This window comes from Ambystoma mexicanum, chromosome 14 (genome assembly GCF_040938575.1).
Source record: "Ambystoma mexicanum isolate Mex_15411 chromosome 14, UKY_AmexF1_1, whole genome shotgun sequence".
Classification (NCBI taxonomy): Eukaryota; Metazoa; Chordata; class Amphibia; order Caudata; family Ambystomatidae; genus Ambystoma; species Ambystoma mexicanum.
Genome location: NC_090940.1, coordinates 597,101,907 through 597,119,506, shown reverse-complemented (window position 1 = coordinate 597,119,506; position 17,600 = coordinate 597,101,907). Strand labels below are relative to the sequence as shown.

At 42.3% G+C, this 17,600-nt stretch overlaps 1 protein-coding gene across 1 annotated transcript in view; it reads right to left on the bottom strand.

Moving 5' to 3' along the window:
- The window catches only part of LOC138526989 (putative E3 ubiquitin-protein ligase UBR7), a 213,777-nt gene that overhangs the window by 146,617 nt on the left and 49,560 nt on the right, over positions 1 to 17,600 (bottom strand). The window contains exon 5 of the mRNA XM_069637960.1: positions 3,803 to 3,856. Within this exon, the coding sequence (XP_069494061.1) occupies positions 3,803 to 3,856 (54 nt within the window). The remainder of the gene's footprint in view (positions 1 to 3,802; positions 3,857 to 17,600) is intronic.

Here is a 17,600-nt window from a genome sequence, read left to right as displayed (position 1 = left end):
TCAATTTGTGGTTTGATATGTCGTGGAATGTCTTCCTTGGATTCTGTATGCAGTTGGTAGATTGTTGGGGTCTGGCATCAGTGTCTTCACTCATCATTGTTACCAGGTATGTGTTTGTGCCCCTGTGGGCATTCTTCTAGTTATGCAGTGAAGAGTCACGATTTGAGCAGTTTCCTGAATAAGTCGTTCCAGCTTTTTGGTGTGATCCTCTGAGTTCTCTCGTTGTAAGGTTTTGGCTCCAGGCGAATGTCGTTGCTTGATCGGACGTTCTTGTTGTGGGGCGAGGTAGGTGTAATTTCTCTCAGGAATTCTGCACCTTGGTTCTGGATTGCTCTGTGCATGATGCACATCGATTTGAATTTGATGATTGGTAGCCAATGTGGTGTTTGTAGCACAGGAGTGATGTGTTCTCTTCGTGGTCATTTGAGGAGCAGTCTGGCTGCCGCATTTTTAAGCGTTGTAGTTTTTTTCTTTTTTTTAAGTCGCTCAGGCATACCCAGGTATAGGCTGTTGGTGTAATCTACTCTGGACATTAGAAGAGCGATGACTATGATAAAAGTACTTAACCACTAAGATTACAATGGCCCATTAGTATTCATAATGGGCCTTTATTTTTATAATGGTTAGGGAGAATGCTCAGAAATGTGCTTATTCCGCTCTACCTTAGAGACCCCAGCACTTTTGCTGGACTCTAGAACTTTAAATGTTTGAACCTGGAGAGAGAATGTTTAAACCCGGAGAGAGAGACCTTTTTCCCCCACTCTCTCGTGTATTTTTCTGTGATTTGAACTCTTTTGGTTTTTGGAGTCTGAGTAAAACTCCATAGGCATCTTTTTACATGCGAGACACAGCGCCTTCAGTGCAGTGCCACAGGGAAGTCTTTCAGATTTGCCAAAGGTGTAAATACCTTCTCTTGGATAAACTACTGTTTCCAAGAGCAGTGAAGTGAAATTGACTGTACTTACATTTGTAACTTTCTAGACCCATAGGGTGCTGGAGGGGTTATTTAGTATTCTCTTTGTCTAGTTTCTCATTTAACAATGTTATGTTACCCTTTCTACAATTAATGGCTGGTGGCAGTGGTTTACTTTTTACTACCGTATAACGCAGGCTGCGTTTGCAGCTGCAGTGAAGCACCCATGGGTGCCCAGTTTGACAAAATGGCCCCAGTTTTTTGCCATTTCTTGTTGTTAAGGTCCTTCTTGCGATTTACTCTGTGCGCCCAACCAGGTTTGGTCCCTTTGTTTGTTTTGTCTTTGGCAGGATTCACAAGTGAAGGCCGCCTCTGGCTCCAGTATGTCTGGCAGGAAAGGAGGAAGGTACGCAAAACTCCCTGTGCTTAATCCCCTTGGTTACAGTAATGCACCCAAAAGGTAATTGGCCGGCTGCCACCCTGCTGTGTGATTGACAGCTAGGCAGGAATGAATGGGAGAAACCTGCATAAAAGGGGAGGCTTTTTGGCTTGGAAGGCAGAGTCGATCACTGGACGAAGGAATCCGAAGAAGAACTTGGAAGAGATGCCTGCTGCAACTCCTGGACCGTTGGTTGGCCCGGTGAAGCTGTGCTCCTTTGCAGATGCTCCGAATTCGCATAGACTAGAGAAGCCCTGCAAGGACGACTTCTCCCCTTGAGTTGGTGGGACCAATCAACTTCCAAGTAAGCCCGTCTGGACATCCTCTCGAAGCTGGCTGTACTTCCACTGCTGCTGGAACCGAAGTGCAGAGGAACACCAGATCGTGTGCATTGTTTTTAAGTCGGACCCGAGCCCCTGGAAGATCCCCCGGACTCCCAGAAAGCAGGATTGACCAAGCCTGAGCCACCTCAACCGAGTGCTGGACCCCAAACACGAGGAAAGTCCGAAGTGGTATCCGAGAACCGCGGTGGTGCTATTTGTTCAAGACGCCACTGATTTGAAGATCGCTGGTTGCGGTCGTTGACCGTCCCATTGCAATGCAGGAGTCCCCAGACGTCCTCCCTCTTGTCCCCACAACTGAGGCCCAGGAACAGCGGGATCTGCAAAGCTGCACAGGAACAGAAGCCAGCTGACACCATTTCTTCTACAGTAGAACTTGCCTCTTGGTGTGTAGTTGTACTTTCTCAGTTGTGACGAGTCTTGGTTGCTCTGTAGAGTTGCTTGCATCTTCTACTCTCTCGAGCCTAAACCGCTTGTGGCCCTACATTGATGCTCCTTTTCTGCAGACTTCTAAAACATTGTGCAAGACTTACTTACCTGCAAGAAGTGCTTCAGCTCACCTAGACTTTTGCCAACTTGACATTGGCTGGCCTGGCTCCCTGAAGGACTCTTCTCTTCCCTCATTGTGTTGCACCTATACTTCCAGGAAGGAGTTGTTACTTTGCATTGGGGGTTCAAAAAGTACTTACCTGCTTCAGAATATTTGTGTGATCTTGTTTATTCCAATAACCCTTTTTTTTAACACCAATCTCAGTATTGCTCTAAATGTACCACTTATATATTAATGTCCACAGTGTCCTAACAATTTAAGTCTCCCGAGGGTGTAGGAACAGTGTGTGCCATCCCAATGGGTATTTGCTGATTTAGAGAAACTAAGAGTGTGTATTTTAAAGTGTATTTGTGTGTTACTGTTATATTGCCCCTTCCGAAGAATGCTTATTCAAACTGACTGTTAAATTAATAATTGTTTAATCAAGAAACCTTGAGTGTATGCGTTTATTTGGATACTTGTCACTGTGAATCTCTGTGCAACTACCCTACTGCTCACATTGACCCCTCTTGAGATAAGCCTGGCTGCTGAACCCCACTACCAACCTGTGTAGTACAGACTTATACCATAAATTGGGTTCCTATTGCCAGGAGGCTAAGGTAGTTGCAGTGCACCCAAAAGGGTACTACCCCAAATCTTAGCCAACAACACATCTGGGTGTAAGTTTCTTTTGAACCATTTGTATGCTACAGGTTCTTTGTACTTTCCTACAGCCCTCTCTCCCTGGCTGCTCGGTCTATGTTACCTTATACGAAGAGTGGAGTTGTGTACTGTCTCAGTTGTATGGTTTTGCAAATCGTTAGTTGGACTTCAGAAAAATTGTCTTAGCAGTGATTGTTAGGTCCCCGTAACGCAGGGGCCTGCAACCTTTGGCTCTATAGAGGTCTTGGATCAAAACTCCCCATCTGGCCTATTTAACACAGCCAACAGAAAGGGATCATGGTATTTGTAGCCCAGAATATCTGTACAGCCACATGTTGCAGATCCCTGCACTAACCCAAGGGGTGTGAACAAGGGATTTATTTTGCATTTCACTTAAAGGAAGTATACATTCATGCCAACTTTTTAAAACTACTTTCCACTTTAAATTTAGTCAACATTCACAGTTAAAGAGGGGGGAAAACACTCAACCAAATGGCACATCAGAAATATTCATCCAAGTGGACTGGGCAACGACTGTGGATTAGTTAGACCACGCACAATGCATAAACAATGTGCTAACAGCTAACGGACCAGGTCCAATAGTGTGTGGCTGGTGGACTGCTGTTGAGACTATTCTACATAATGGCTCACATCAGACAGACACAAAGAATGGACATACCACAGAAAGGGAATAGGAATTTATTTTCATGGGGTTGCAGAATTTTTTTTTTTTTTAAAACACATGCGCTTGGATTTTGAAATATATATTCAACATTAGACAACAGACGCAACATCCAAAGGGCCCATGTGGCAACCCGTCTGCACATTGTCACCAAAAAAGGTATTGCTTTACATTCACGTCGTAAAACATTCATGTAATTAAACACAAAAGCAGAATTATTAACCGCTATATTTACCCTTTCGTGGAACCAGTCTTCGCAAACTACGCACTGGATCATCTCGTCTGGAGTCTGAAGAATTTAAAGAGACAAACATGAACAGGACTCAGCCATAACATGATCAACAGCGCTTGCAAGGAGTACTTAGCTACATGTACACCAGTGGGAATCCTAACAAAGGCAGACGCTTGCATGGATATAGTGTGCAGAAGTTTAAGGCAAGACAGTTTATTTTGCAGATCAGCATTCACATTTTATTTCTCAAAATCAACATTCCTCAATAATAATCGTATCCCTCAGAATGGACCAAAAGCTTCGCATTGCATATTTCACTTGAAACGAACATCAAAAACCACAATTCCTGAGTGAAATGGGAGCATCAATGAACAGCAGGGAATCTATCAAAGTATACATTATTTTCTATATAGGCCACTCACTAGGAGGAAAGAAAATCCTTTGTTGTAGCAAGCATGAATATGCAAACACGTGTTTTAAAATCAACCTAAGGGTTTTGCACGATTGTTTTCTGGTACGTTTGTATTTTAGATGGGCAGGGAGAGGTTTCACAATCTGTTAAAAGGGGGATAGAGGGAGAGTGGAAGAGTCTGTAATTGAACATTGCATGTACTCCCCTAGCATACTGCTGCATTACACTATTGACTAGATACTGCAAACTGCCATGTTTAAATATTTCTTGCTAGTGCGAGGTGAGGCTTTAGGTTTACTGTGCATGTTCTTGCAACGAAGGCTCTTGATCAATTGTGTAGCTATGCTCGACTTCCCATCTCGCTTCTCACAGGTTTCCTTTTTGGCATATGCAAGCGTGTTTTAGACTCCCGCGTTCATAGGAAAAAGCGGCTTTTGCAGGCATAAGTCATCATTCTAATGTTAGCGTGCTGACCTGCCTCAGACCATGTGTGAACCTCTGAGGAGTATATTCAGCTCCACTTAACATCACTTTATGCTGTCCTTCCTTCACCATCTTACATGTGAGAATGCAGGCTTTGTTCCCAGCTTGTAACATTGGTTCAGTACGATTCCTTGTCCTGTATGGACCGCTGCCTACATTGAAATGCATGTTTTCCTTTGGGTATAAGAGAATGGTGCGTGGAAGGAGGTGGGGGAAATACTCACTTGCGTCAAAGTCTCATACTGTCACTGAGCTGAGTGAGGAACTTCTTGAGTGGGGATCTCATAAGGTGTACTCTCGCGACCCGTATGTCAGTGCTATTAAGGTTAGCAATGGTTGTTTTATTTTATTCTTGTGTCGCAAGGGTGTAGGTCAACACGGAGACAGAGTCCCTCAGCTCCGTTTGTAAAGTAAGCAGTAGTTTGTTTGTGCCTACACCTCTTTGCGCCAAATTTCTGATCTGAATGAATCAAAGTACGTAGTCAAGTTTCTTCAAGCATATTTTCTTAATTTATTTGACTACGTACTTTGATTCATTCAGATCAGAAATTTGGCGCAAAGAGGTGTAGGCACAAACAAACTACTGCTTACTTTACAAACGGAGCTGAGGGACTCTATGTCTCCGTGTTGACCTACACCCTTGCGACACAAGAATAAAATAAAACAACCATTGCTAACTTTAATAGCACTGACATACGGGTCGCGAGAGTACACCTTATGAGATCCCCACTCAAGAAGTTCCTCACTCAGCTGATTGTCACTAGGGGATACAGTACCGCGCAGACCAATTTGGGAAAACGCATTAAAAAAAAATGGCAGAATATATGGAGAATAGAGAAGAAGAAGCAAACAAACTTTTTTCTGCCAAAGGGAATAACACCCATGCTTTTACTTCAAGTTTTCCGAAAAGAGAGGACCTCAGATATAAATTTGTAAAACTAAAGAGGGCCTCTCGCAAAGAAATTGACAAGTATTGGGAAATAATCTCTCTGAAAAACTATATATCAAAGGACCAGATCCCAAGAGGACTTCGCATTTTGATCTTTCCAGATTTCAGTAAAGACGATGATAAAGATTTGGCTAACAATTGGGAAATAAACCTCAATCAATGTTCAAAGCACATGTTAGAAATGCTAATTGAGCATGCACAGAGAGAACACAGACGAATAACTGATCAAATTGAAAATATAAAAAAGGAAATTAAAGAGGCAAAAGCCTTAGAAGTGACTAAAGAAAAGAACTTTTTGAAAATGCATGAAATTCTCAAAGAATATCAAGACGAGATAAAATTGAGAAAATTCTATCGTGATGACAGAGATTACCAAGATGATAGAGTATTCACTTTCCAAGAGAAATACAACAAAATCAAACCAACATCAAGAGAGACTACTCCCAACACTTCATCGTCCAGTTCAGAGGCAGAGGAAGAACCCGAAAATGAGAATGACGTGGAAACAGTATTAGGAAGTGCAAAATCGAAGGGACAAGGATTTGTAAATCAAATCAAAAGATACAAACAAGGAAACAGAAACATTCAGACGAAACAAGTCCGTTTTCAGATCAGCAAAGCACCAGACACCTCACAGAAACGAGTCGGAGAAGAGGTAAGAGGATCAGGAGGACCCAGAAAATACAGACGGCTTAGACGCCTATCGACGATTAACACGGGCGGCGTCGAAAGAAGCTGCCAAAAAACAACAGAAATAAATAACTTGGTGATGAACATATCAAACCAAATACTAACTGAAGATGAAATTAATGTACTGAATAAAGGCTTATCATTCGCCCCGACAACTGAGTTTGAACCCATAGAAATACATGTGGTTCTTTTCAAATTTGTTCGGAAATGAAAACATTTTTTGCAACTCAAGTTGAAAAAAGGAAAAAAACATCTGAAGCCATAACTAGAAGTGATATAACCATAGAAGAACTAAGCGGTATTCACCTATTACGATCCCTACAAGAACCAGGAGACTATCCAATACATCAAACCATTCATGAGTTAGAAATACAGCCAACTCCTTTTTCTAAGAAAGAATTGAAACCCAAATCCAGGTTCACACCCCAGCTATCACCAGACAACATGGTGGAGGCATTTTACAGAGCCGTCACACAAGATTTATACCATTTAAGAAAAAGACTACCAATAAAAAAATAAAACTAATCTCAAAAATCTTACAGCAAATGAAATTCTTGCCATAAGAAAATTACAATCAAATCAGCAATTGGTTATCAAGGAAGCGGACAAGGGTGGCAACATTATAATAATGAATAGAGTGGATTACATAAAGATGGCTATGAACCACTTGGAAAATCCAGAATGTTATGAGAAATTAATAGGAAATCCAATACCGAAAATAATACAAGATTTGACAAGCCTTATTAATGCCTGGCACCAGCAAGGACTAATAACTGATGAAGAGCAGACACACCTATGGGTAAATAAACCTACAATTCCAACCATATATTTTCTTCCGAAAGTTCACAAGAAATAGGACACTATCCCAGAAGGAAGGCCTATTGTAAGTGGCATAGGTTGGGCTACAGAACCTACAGCGGAATATATCGACAATATAATAAGACCTGAAGTACCCAAAATACAGGCATATCTGAAAGACAACAGATGCTATCAAAATTGTAGAAGAAATTGAGTGGCAAGATACATACTTACTAGCAACATGGGACGTTAAGGCTCTATATACATCTATTAAATACGAATTGGCCCTGGAAGCAATGGACTATACTTTCAAAAATAGATCTGCGTCATTTTTTAACTCTGCATGCATGCATAAAGAAATGCTCATGACAACTTTAGAGAACAATGTTTTCATTTTCAATAATCAGTTTTTTTGACAAATACGTGGAGTCGCAATGGGCGTTAAATATGCCCCAGCCCTTGCCAACATTGTAATGGGAATGTTTGAAGACCTACACATATACCAATTACTAGAGTTCAAGAATAAAATAATCAAATGGCTAAGGTACATCGATGATGTACTAATTATTTGGAACGGTACACCGGAACAACTGGAGTCTCTACTAAACCAAGCAAATAACAATGAATTTGGCCTAGAATTTACTGGGCAAAGCAGCAAAACGGAAATTAACTTTTTGGATCTAACCATTTTTGTATCCACAGGACAATTACACACAAAAACATTCAGAAAAGAGACGGAAGTCAATTCAACATTGTATGCGACTAGCTGCCACCATAAACCGGTTATCTATAACATTCCAAAAGGAGAGTTCATTAGAGCACGACGTAATTGCACAGAATTATCAGATTTTGAGAGTGAATGTCAACTGTTATCAGACAGATTTAAGGCCAGAGGATACTCACAAAAATCAATTAAAACTGCAAAAATGAAGGCCAAAAACATGACCAGACAATCAACATTATCTCAAAGCAGCAAAAGTATACAACCAGACGATACTATTCATTTTATTACGGCATATTGTGCAAACAACAAAGAAATTTAAAAAGTCCTAAAAAAGAACTGGTATCTATTAAAACTAGACCCACATATCGAGAAACGCATACAAGATTATCCAACAATAACTTATAGGAAAGCCAGAACTTTGAAAAACATGTTGAGTCCTTCTATGTTGTCCGAAGAGGAGAAAGAAGAAACAAGATCACAAACATGGTTACGACAACCACAGTCAGGTTTTAGGAAATGTGGCTTCTGTTTGATGTGCCACTATGCAGTACAAGAAACAGTTACTTTTACGAACCAAGAAGGTGTCAAAACAAAGATTAGGGAACAAATTAATTGTAGATCTAAACATGTGGTCTACGCAGTGATATGTGTCTGCAATCTGCTCTACATTGGGAGCACCATTCGGGAGTTAAGAACTAGAATTAGAGAACATATTTCAGCTATAGGAAGTCAAGACAAAAACCTCCCGTTATCTGTTCATTGGCAAAACCAACATCAAATGCAAAATAAAAAAAGACATTCGATTTATTGGACTGAAAAGAATCAAAATGGGCAAATGAGGAGGAAATCAAGAACTTTGCTTAAGGCAAGAAGAAGCCAGATTAATCTGCCATTTTCAAACATTGGAACATGGATTAAATTCAGATAATGAAATGATTCATTTTTTGTGATGCTGGAGAAGTAGCAGAGAAATAGCAGAAACAAAACCAAAAAAATGATAATATACAGGTCTCTTGTTATGAATATTGCAAATGTTTTCATTAATTACAAAAATGTTTTTTCCTGGTTTCCATTTTGTTCGATTATAACTTGTTGCAAAGAAAAATATTATTGAATAGTGCAATGTTAAATCATATGCTTTAGATATACACATGGGGAGATCCTATGTGGGCGAAACCGCTAATCAGATGAAAGTTAAACAGGAGAGAGGTGAAATTTACATCAAACCACAGGTACCACAATGCACCATTCTGAAATTGTGAGAAGAATGTGCACTGCTAAATGATATGCTTCAGATATACACATGGGGAGATCCTATATGGGCGAAACCGCTATTCAGATGAAAGTTAAACAGATGAGAGGCGAAAGTAACATCAAACCACAGGTACCACAATGCACCATTCTGAAATTGTCAAAAGAATGCTAATAAAATATAGTGAAAAAATAATGGTCAATGAAGAAAACTAAAGTTACCATAACGCACCATTCCCAACAGGAAACTGTCTCAGGTATACATAATATAAAGAGATTGCACAAAAAATACTAATAAACATAGTGTAAAACTACTCTTTTAACTTTAATTTTTGTATAATTTGGACATAATAATAAGTAACAGATCAGCCGCGCAAGATAAATACGGAAGTTTAAATTCAAACCAATGTTACACTAAACACAAATGCAACAGACCATTTTAAACACCAAAAAGGAAAAAAGGACTTCCGTACTAAAACTCAGCCCAAAGTATGGCCGCCGAATTTTGCAAATGAACAAAAGGAAAGAGGGACTAGCAATCTGTAACTCTTTATGAACAAGGATTTGTCAGAATCAAAACGGGACCCCCAACGCTTGAGGCATGAGCAGGTGAATTTTGTAGGTAAGCGCTTTTAAGGGGTGGAAAGACCACCGCTACAAGCATGCTCAATGTAGAAATCAGCATGCTTGATGCCGAGTGGCATAAATAAAATATATTTTTGTTGGGATTTCAAACTCACGCGACAGGGTGTTTTGGTAGACACAAATGGGGAGCAAATCGATTACCAGTCGTTGTAACTGAAAAAGTAATTCCTAGTGACCGCTAGAGTAACAGAATGCATGAGACCAAGGATATGCAATGCAATTGGAGGATTGCAAATATGAATAACACTTTTTATATAAATTCAATGAGAAAGATGTTACTAGTCATGCTTACCAGAGCATAAAATGTGTCTAAATATATGCAAGGGAATCATGCACAAAGAATCAATCCGATAGAAGGTTAAAAGGCTAATGTTAGCATAATAGAATAATCAAATTTGTTTTAGGTGGGATTTAATCCTGGAACTACCGTGATATACTTCAACTAAAAACTAATTCCCGGAAATGAAGAAAGGGAGATTCGTATTACATTCAATAAGGGTAAGAAAACAAATTTACATGCTTTTCTGACAGCCAAAAATTGTTAGATCCATGCCATCCCATACTTACTTCTTTTTCGGATTGCACATATTTAATTTTAAAAACTAACATAGTCACTGTAATGGATTTATTTTTAACCATTTGAGGTAACTAAGAGGTGCTGCACTTTTAGGTGTTCATGTAATTTGAGAATGCTCAAAGGATATACTACACAGCCTAAGTCACTATTTTAACTACTAAATGTGTTACAAAATATGCTAAAATGCTATTTCATACGTTATATTTTGTGTTTTGTTTTATTACATGTTACGTTTGCATTCAGCCCGGATTTGAAAAAGGCGTCAAAGAAACGCCGAAACACGTCATCCATATGGGCAGAATATATATCAAATAAATTAAGAAAATATGCTTGAAGAAACTGGACTACGTACTTTGATTCATTCAGATCAGAAATTTGGCGCAAAGAGGTGTAGGCACAAACAAACTACTTCATACTGTCACTGGTTTGTCTGGTCATGTTGCTTGCTTTCTACTAATAAATTGTTCACCAAACCACCAAAATAGTCTGTTATTTTTCCACGACATGGCCTTTAGTACGTCTTCCGAATACAGGTACTAGCATAGGTGCCCTCAAGATCACCAGGCACTCCAAGTAAAAGTGGTGACAGAGCAGCCCAGATATGACTCAGGAGGTGGGGTGTTTCCCCAGGTAGAAAACACATTTTTACACACACATTTGTACAAATAAATTACATTCAGTAAATGCCAAGAGAAAAACAATACAATAAAAGATAGGTAAAACATAAATCAGAATGGAGCAGGTACAGAAGTAACAAGTTTGCTGAAATGCTTTTCAGCAAAGGTAGGCACGTTCACAAGAAACCACGAGTGACCAATACTGCGAAACAGGGGTAGTCTTTAGCAGGAGAGAAGTGTTTCTGTACTTCCGTTGTGAGATCCTAGATAATTTGTGAAGATGAAGAAGAGGCCCAGCGGCAAAGCAGTGCCAGAGAGTCAAGCGGGCAGTACCCTGGGACCAGGTAAGCAGTTCTGCAGGATGAGGTTGGCTGTTTCCAGAGCAGGTTGCTTTATGAGTTAACTAACCACAGTAGGCGTCAAGAGGCACACAGAGGGTCCCCCACAGGACCTGGGGCAGGATGGCTATTCTTGATTCGGAGCTTACCACGTCAGAGTCATTATGGCACAGAACCAATATTCTTATAACATTTATGATAGCTGAGCATCCAGCGTTTCGATTTTTTTCCCACACATTTGTCACCACATTCCTGGGCTACTCCTTGGGCAAACGCCCAACACTGATTCAGCAGTGAAACCCAGCCTCGATTTATTCAGCCTCGAGTCTCAGGAAGGAAATGAGCTTCCATGGTCTTGCAATCGTTTCCATGTACACACAGTAAACACTGGAGTCTCACTGGAGTCACACTGGACTTCTACGGCCATATTTCCATTTTTATGGCGACCCGCAGAGAACACAATTGATCCGAGAAATAACAGATGCAAACATTTCACAAAGAGCAGCCACCGGCCACTGAGTTACACAGCCGGGCACTGAGCTGCTTGGGGAAACATTTCACAGCGTTACATTGACACTAGGCAGTGAATAAGAACTCACTTGGATAAGGGAGGTCTGTGAACGAGTTAAGCAAGCAAACGAGACATTTCAGGCGACTAAAAAAAAGGTTGCATGGTAATACAGTGTTCATAACATTGCTACAACAGGCCAATATAAATAGTACAAAAGGCAAACCGCTCATTCCAGTAAGCTACTTGAGAAACAATGAAAACTGTTTTATTCATGTAATCATGTTGAAGTCAAACCTTTCTCCCCTGCAGTCTCAAAATACACCAGGGGTCCACTCACTCGAAAATGCTGCAGTAAGACCATAACCATTGTTCCAACTTGTTACAGCAGGTAGGCCACTGGTGGGCAGCAAAGTTCAAGGGGCGCTCTAATTGCTTACAAAGTGCCCTTTACCTGCAAGCACCAAGAATCAATAGAAACATTTTGAAAAATCTTGAGGGCGCTGTTGAACCATTGTTTAACCTGGGCCATACTTCTTGGGACTGCTGCACCGTTCCAAAACAGACGCCCTGATCTAAAGCAATTGTGTACCCGATGCTGCTCCGATTGGCTCGTGATCCACTGCAACCAATCCGGGAGCCGGCAGGCAAACGCCAGCCCCCCTTCCAAAGGCCCCGCTATCAAGGCCCCTGCCTGTGCCTGACAGGGACTGGAGGGCCCCCTACTGTTCACCCTCCCACACCCACAGCAAATCATGGATCAATCCTCAGGTAGGCAGCCTGCAACCTCTCAAACCTTGGACCACTGCAACTCCACACATCCAGTTGTTGAAGTGAGTGATTTGGACATGCACATGGTCCCTCTACTACCCATAACAATTGCTGGACCCAAGTGTGCCTACATCATTCTACCTCCTTGCCCTGCGTTGCATTCTGTCTCTCCATTTGTCAAACCGAAAACTGGTGTTTGTTTTTAACATCTTTTGCAGCCCATTTTGCATTGCATTTTGTGTCTTTTCGCCAAACTGAAACCGGGTTTGCGTTTCACACCCAGCTCAAGTACTATAGTATTCTAGGGCATCTTTTCTGTTACCATTGTTTGCCCGGCTACTAGGCCGGCTGATGGGCTTGTGCTCAAACTGTGCTGTGCAACCCTCAACTCTTTCTTCGCTTCCCGACTATCCTCCGCTGCTCATATGGCACTCGCCATCTCCACAATCTTTTTTTAACTGCAGCACTATCACCTATCCTCCCCCTCTCTCACCAAGTCTGGAAGATAAAAGCTAAAAAGAAACCCGGACCACTAACCCTGGCCTACCGATCGCAGACACCTTTGTCAGCACAACTTCCAGACAGGTCTTTACTGATATCCCCCTCCAGATATATTTTGGATTTATTTTAATATATGGACTCATCTCTACTCTCCTCCCTCATGCTCACCCATCAATGGTGGCACCAAATGGGAAGTCCTCTTGGCGGGATTTGCATCATCCAGGTCCATCATTAATGTCTATCACACTGGCACTATCGGAAAACCTTCCAAGATGGCGACCTCTTGCAGCTAGCCACCCAATGCTCGGTCTGCCATCAAACACTCAGCCGACATCTGACTCGTTCTTGTAGACATTGACCTAGATATCCTTGCTCTCACCGAGATGTGGTTCAATGCCAGCTCAGTCACTGCTTTCGACTCCCTTCTTCCTGATGGCTATAAGATCTCCAAGCCTCGCCCCAACCGTGCTGCTGGTGGGGGTTGCTCCGATTTTCCCCAAGTGGGTCCCTTCTTCCCTCATTCCCACCCAGCCTTACTCTTCCTTAGAGCGCCTGGTTTGCAAGCTGGTCATCTCTCCAACCTCCCATTGCCACCATCTACAGGCCACCTGGCTCTACCACCCTATTCCTCTGAATGGGCTGATCTCACCTCTCTCCTCACAACCACCTCTAAACTCGTGGGCGACTTCAACATCCTTTGTCTCGTCTTTAAAACTCTGCATGATCTCGCCACCCCCCCACCTCTCCTCCCTCCTACTCTCCCTCCCGCCACCTCCGATCTGCCAACCTCTTCCTACTCACCGACCCCCCGCCTCCTTGTGCCCCTTCCCGTTCCTTTCAGCTCCTTGCCTCCCTACACTGGAACTCTCTCCCTCTCTCCATCCGCTCCATTTCCTCCTACCCCTCCTTCCGTTCTTCCTTGAAATACCACCTTCTTCATCCCCCTGTCCCGTTAACCCCATCTCTTCTCTCTTCCACTGTTCCGTTTCTCTCTACCGACCTAGGAAAATTGTTCTACATATTGTTTTGATGGTTCATTTCACGTTTTGCATTTAAGCTTAACATTTTCTGTATCATGTTGTTGTCATGTAAAGCGCTTTGGAGTAAAGCGCTCTATAAATGTAATAAATACAAAACAATACAACATCCACCTTGATTCGGCAATCACAGCAGCTATAGTCTTCTGTGACGTCTGCACCTCGCTCTCCCTCTCCATTCTCCCCTCTGGGTACCACCCACTCGGCTTGTCACACCTTTTGATGCCTTCATAATGATCTTTCACTCTCCCCCAGTGGTCACCCCTCTCTCCTGGTCAGACCACTCACTCCTCTCCACTCACATAGGTCCTATGGGCCCTCTGACCGCACCAGCCCCAGCCCTGCCAACCTCGTTCATGAATATCCGTCCGATGAAACGAGGTGTCAGCTGCTGCAGTTGCATCCCCCCCACTGTAGATTACCTCTGACTGCTCTCAGCAACTTACTTTTTGCCATTACTAATACCCTTGATATTCTTGCCCCAGTCACTAGGATCCACCTGAAACATTCTTTCAAGCGTAACACCTGGCATGACTCTGCACTTGCAGCCTTGAAACGCAAATGGCAAACATCAGGCTCACCCTCTGACAAACTGGCACGCCGCCTGCTCCAAAGGCAAACAGACACTCCATCTGCACCAAGGAAAGTGCCCACATCCAGGCTAGAGTCGAACACGGCTGAACTCTAAAATCTGCAGGGAATTAGCCAACCCTTCTGCAGTCTCCTCCTCACCTCTTCCCTCCCAGGCCCTCTGCAACGCACTGGCCACACACTTTAATGCAAAAACTCAGGGACATACTGAGCCACCTTGCGACCCGCTCCCCCTCGCCTTCCCCCACTACTCCCATTCCCCCCCTCTGCCTTGCTCTCCTACCACACCTGATGAGGTTACCAGAGTTCTCCTCTCCATGAAGGTCTCCTCAAAACAGGTCTCCCCTCGCTCCTCCAGAACCAATAAGGACAATAGCGCGCTTGCCCCTGCACCTGCCGATTTCTGCAACCACCATTTTTGCTACCGGATCTTCCCCTCCTCCCTCAAGGACTCCCTCGCGCACCCCCTCCTGAAAAAACCTTCAGCAGACCCTTCTTCCCCTGCCAACTACTGCCCCATATCCATAGCCCCCTTCAGGAAATTCTTGGAGAGGCTAGTCTTCCCCCAACTGACCCAGCACACTGAACTTGTTGATGGACACCACGACCATCAATCTGGATTCTGAGCATCCAGAGGCACTGAATCTGCTTTTGATACGATATAGGATGATGATGTGGCCTTTATAAAACACGCCTGTAAACAAGTGTTTCTAGGCGCGACAAGACAAGGAACCGAAGATAAAATGGCGATCTTACTAGGCCTTGTGTCATTCAGATTGCGGAAGTGCGGGGAAGAGGGAAGTGCAGTAAACTCACAAGTGCAGCCATCGGGTGGCTCATACGTGCAGTGAGAAGGGACTGTAGGGTTGCAGATACAGACCCTTAAGTGCTGGAGAGCCCAGAGGCTGTGCGAGGGCAACTAGACGTGCAGAAGATTGGGCTAGAGCACACAGGGTGAACAGTGCGAAGAGCAGTCAGATGCATCAGCATGGTAGAGGAAGAGCGGAAGTGAAAAGGAAGGTCTTGGGTTGCTTCCGGAAACGGAGGTGGTTCTGCTCTGTACTACACAAGTTGGTAGTGTGACTGAGCGGCCAGGCCTATCTCAACAGGGGTAAATGTGAGCTGTACAAATGAAATCCGTAAATACAAGTAGCCAAGTAACGCTCATAGTTATTTAACATCAATTTTTAAATAAGCATTCTTTATAAAGTCAATTCATGTCACAATGTAAATATACTTAAAGTACTTTTCAGAATCCGAATAAGTTAGTGGATAATCTTTGGATATGCTTCTTACACCCTTAGGGGACTTCAATCACAAGGACAGTAATGGCATTTATATATCACACTAGTTTGCAGATTCCGAAGTTGCAGAAGGAAAGTTCACAGTTTTGCAGTATATGTAAGGACAACTAAATCTTCCAATGAAATCTAGATAAGCCTTTCCCAGCAGTAACAGTTTACACCAAGTACCACCTATGAGGGACAAACGGCATCAAAGTCAATGGACTAGAAGAGTCTTCAGAGAGCCAAAACGGCCAAAGTCAATTGGAACACAGTCTATGGATCTGAGGCACTTTTTTTTGTAACTTTATTTTCAACAAAAGAAAAACCTAGTACATGCAAAATAATGATAACTAGGCCATTAGCAACTACAAAGCACAATCACATAAGGAACATCAAAGAAAAACCAGTCAATATAAAAAAAAAATCCATAAAGACATGTTAACCAACACATGTTAACCAACACAGTCCATAAAATAATTGCAAACGACCCCACATTCACAAACACAATAGACCACATAAAACAAAATAAAACACAAACACCCACCCCCCACAATATATGTATTAGACAAACCTAATAAATTATATTGAATTAACCAAAATTCACCCATAAAGATCAATGAAATTCCCCCATTGTTCATTATGGCATGCTTCCTTGTGCAACTTACAAAACATAGTCTTCTCGTAATTAGAAAGAACTTGCACATCAAGTCCTCCACTATTGGTTTCTTCCTCGTCTTCCAGACCTTCAATATCTGTTTAGCTACTAACAAAACTTTAGTAATCCAACACGATGTTACCCAATCAATCTTATAATCATTGCTCAGCACTTGTAAAACAATTGCAGACGGGTTCCTAGGATATGTAATGTTCCAAACCTGATCAATCCCATCAACCACATCACTCCAAAAGTAGTTCTCACTCACAGCTCCATAGCATGTTGATCAAAGTACCTCTCTCTTTCCCACAGCCCCAACAACCATCACAATCAATCATACCCAAGGCACACATACAAGCTGGAGTCCAATAGATTCTATCCAAAATCCTCCGATCAGTGTAGCGCAGCTGCAAATCTGCTAACAAACTCTCCAGACCTTTTCCCATTCAACTCTACCCAGCTCCTCTGTCCACGCCAACCTCAATTTTTCCCATGAATCTGTCCACTGCACATCTAACTGCATAACTTTCAAAATAGTCGATACTTTCTGCGATCCACAGGCCAATAGATATAGGACTTCAGGTTTCCGCAATAGTGGAGCATCCATCATTCAAATCCTTTCAGATATCAAACCCACCAACTCACCATACCTTCTTAACTCCGTTTTGTAATCCTATTTTTCTACTAGCCTTTCAAAGGGGACCATTCTGTCTTCACCCCAAATATCACTAGCCTGTAAAATACCCCTACCAATCCAACTTCTCCAATTCATAAGGACGATTAGCAATCTGCAGACCAGGATTGTGCCAAAGGGAGGCATCCTTGTATATAAATAATCCTTGCTCATTTCCCACGATTAGTGACGTCAATGCCTCTTTCGTCGCTAAGATTTTTAATAGGCGTACTTTCCTCAGGTAACTTTCCAAATGAAGGCACTTCTTAAATCAAAGTCTTGCAAAGTTAGAGAG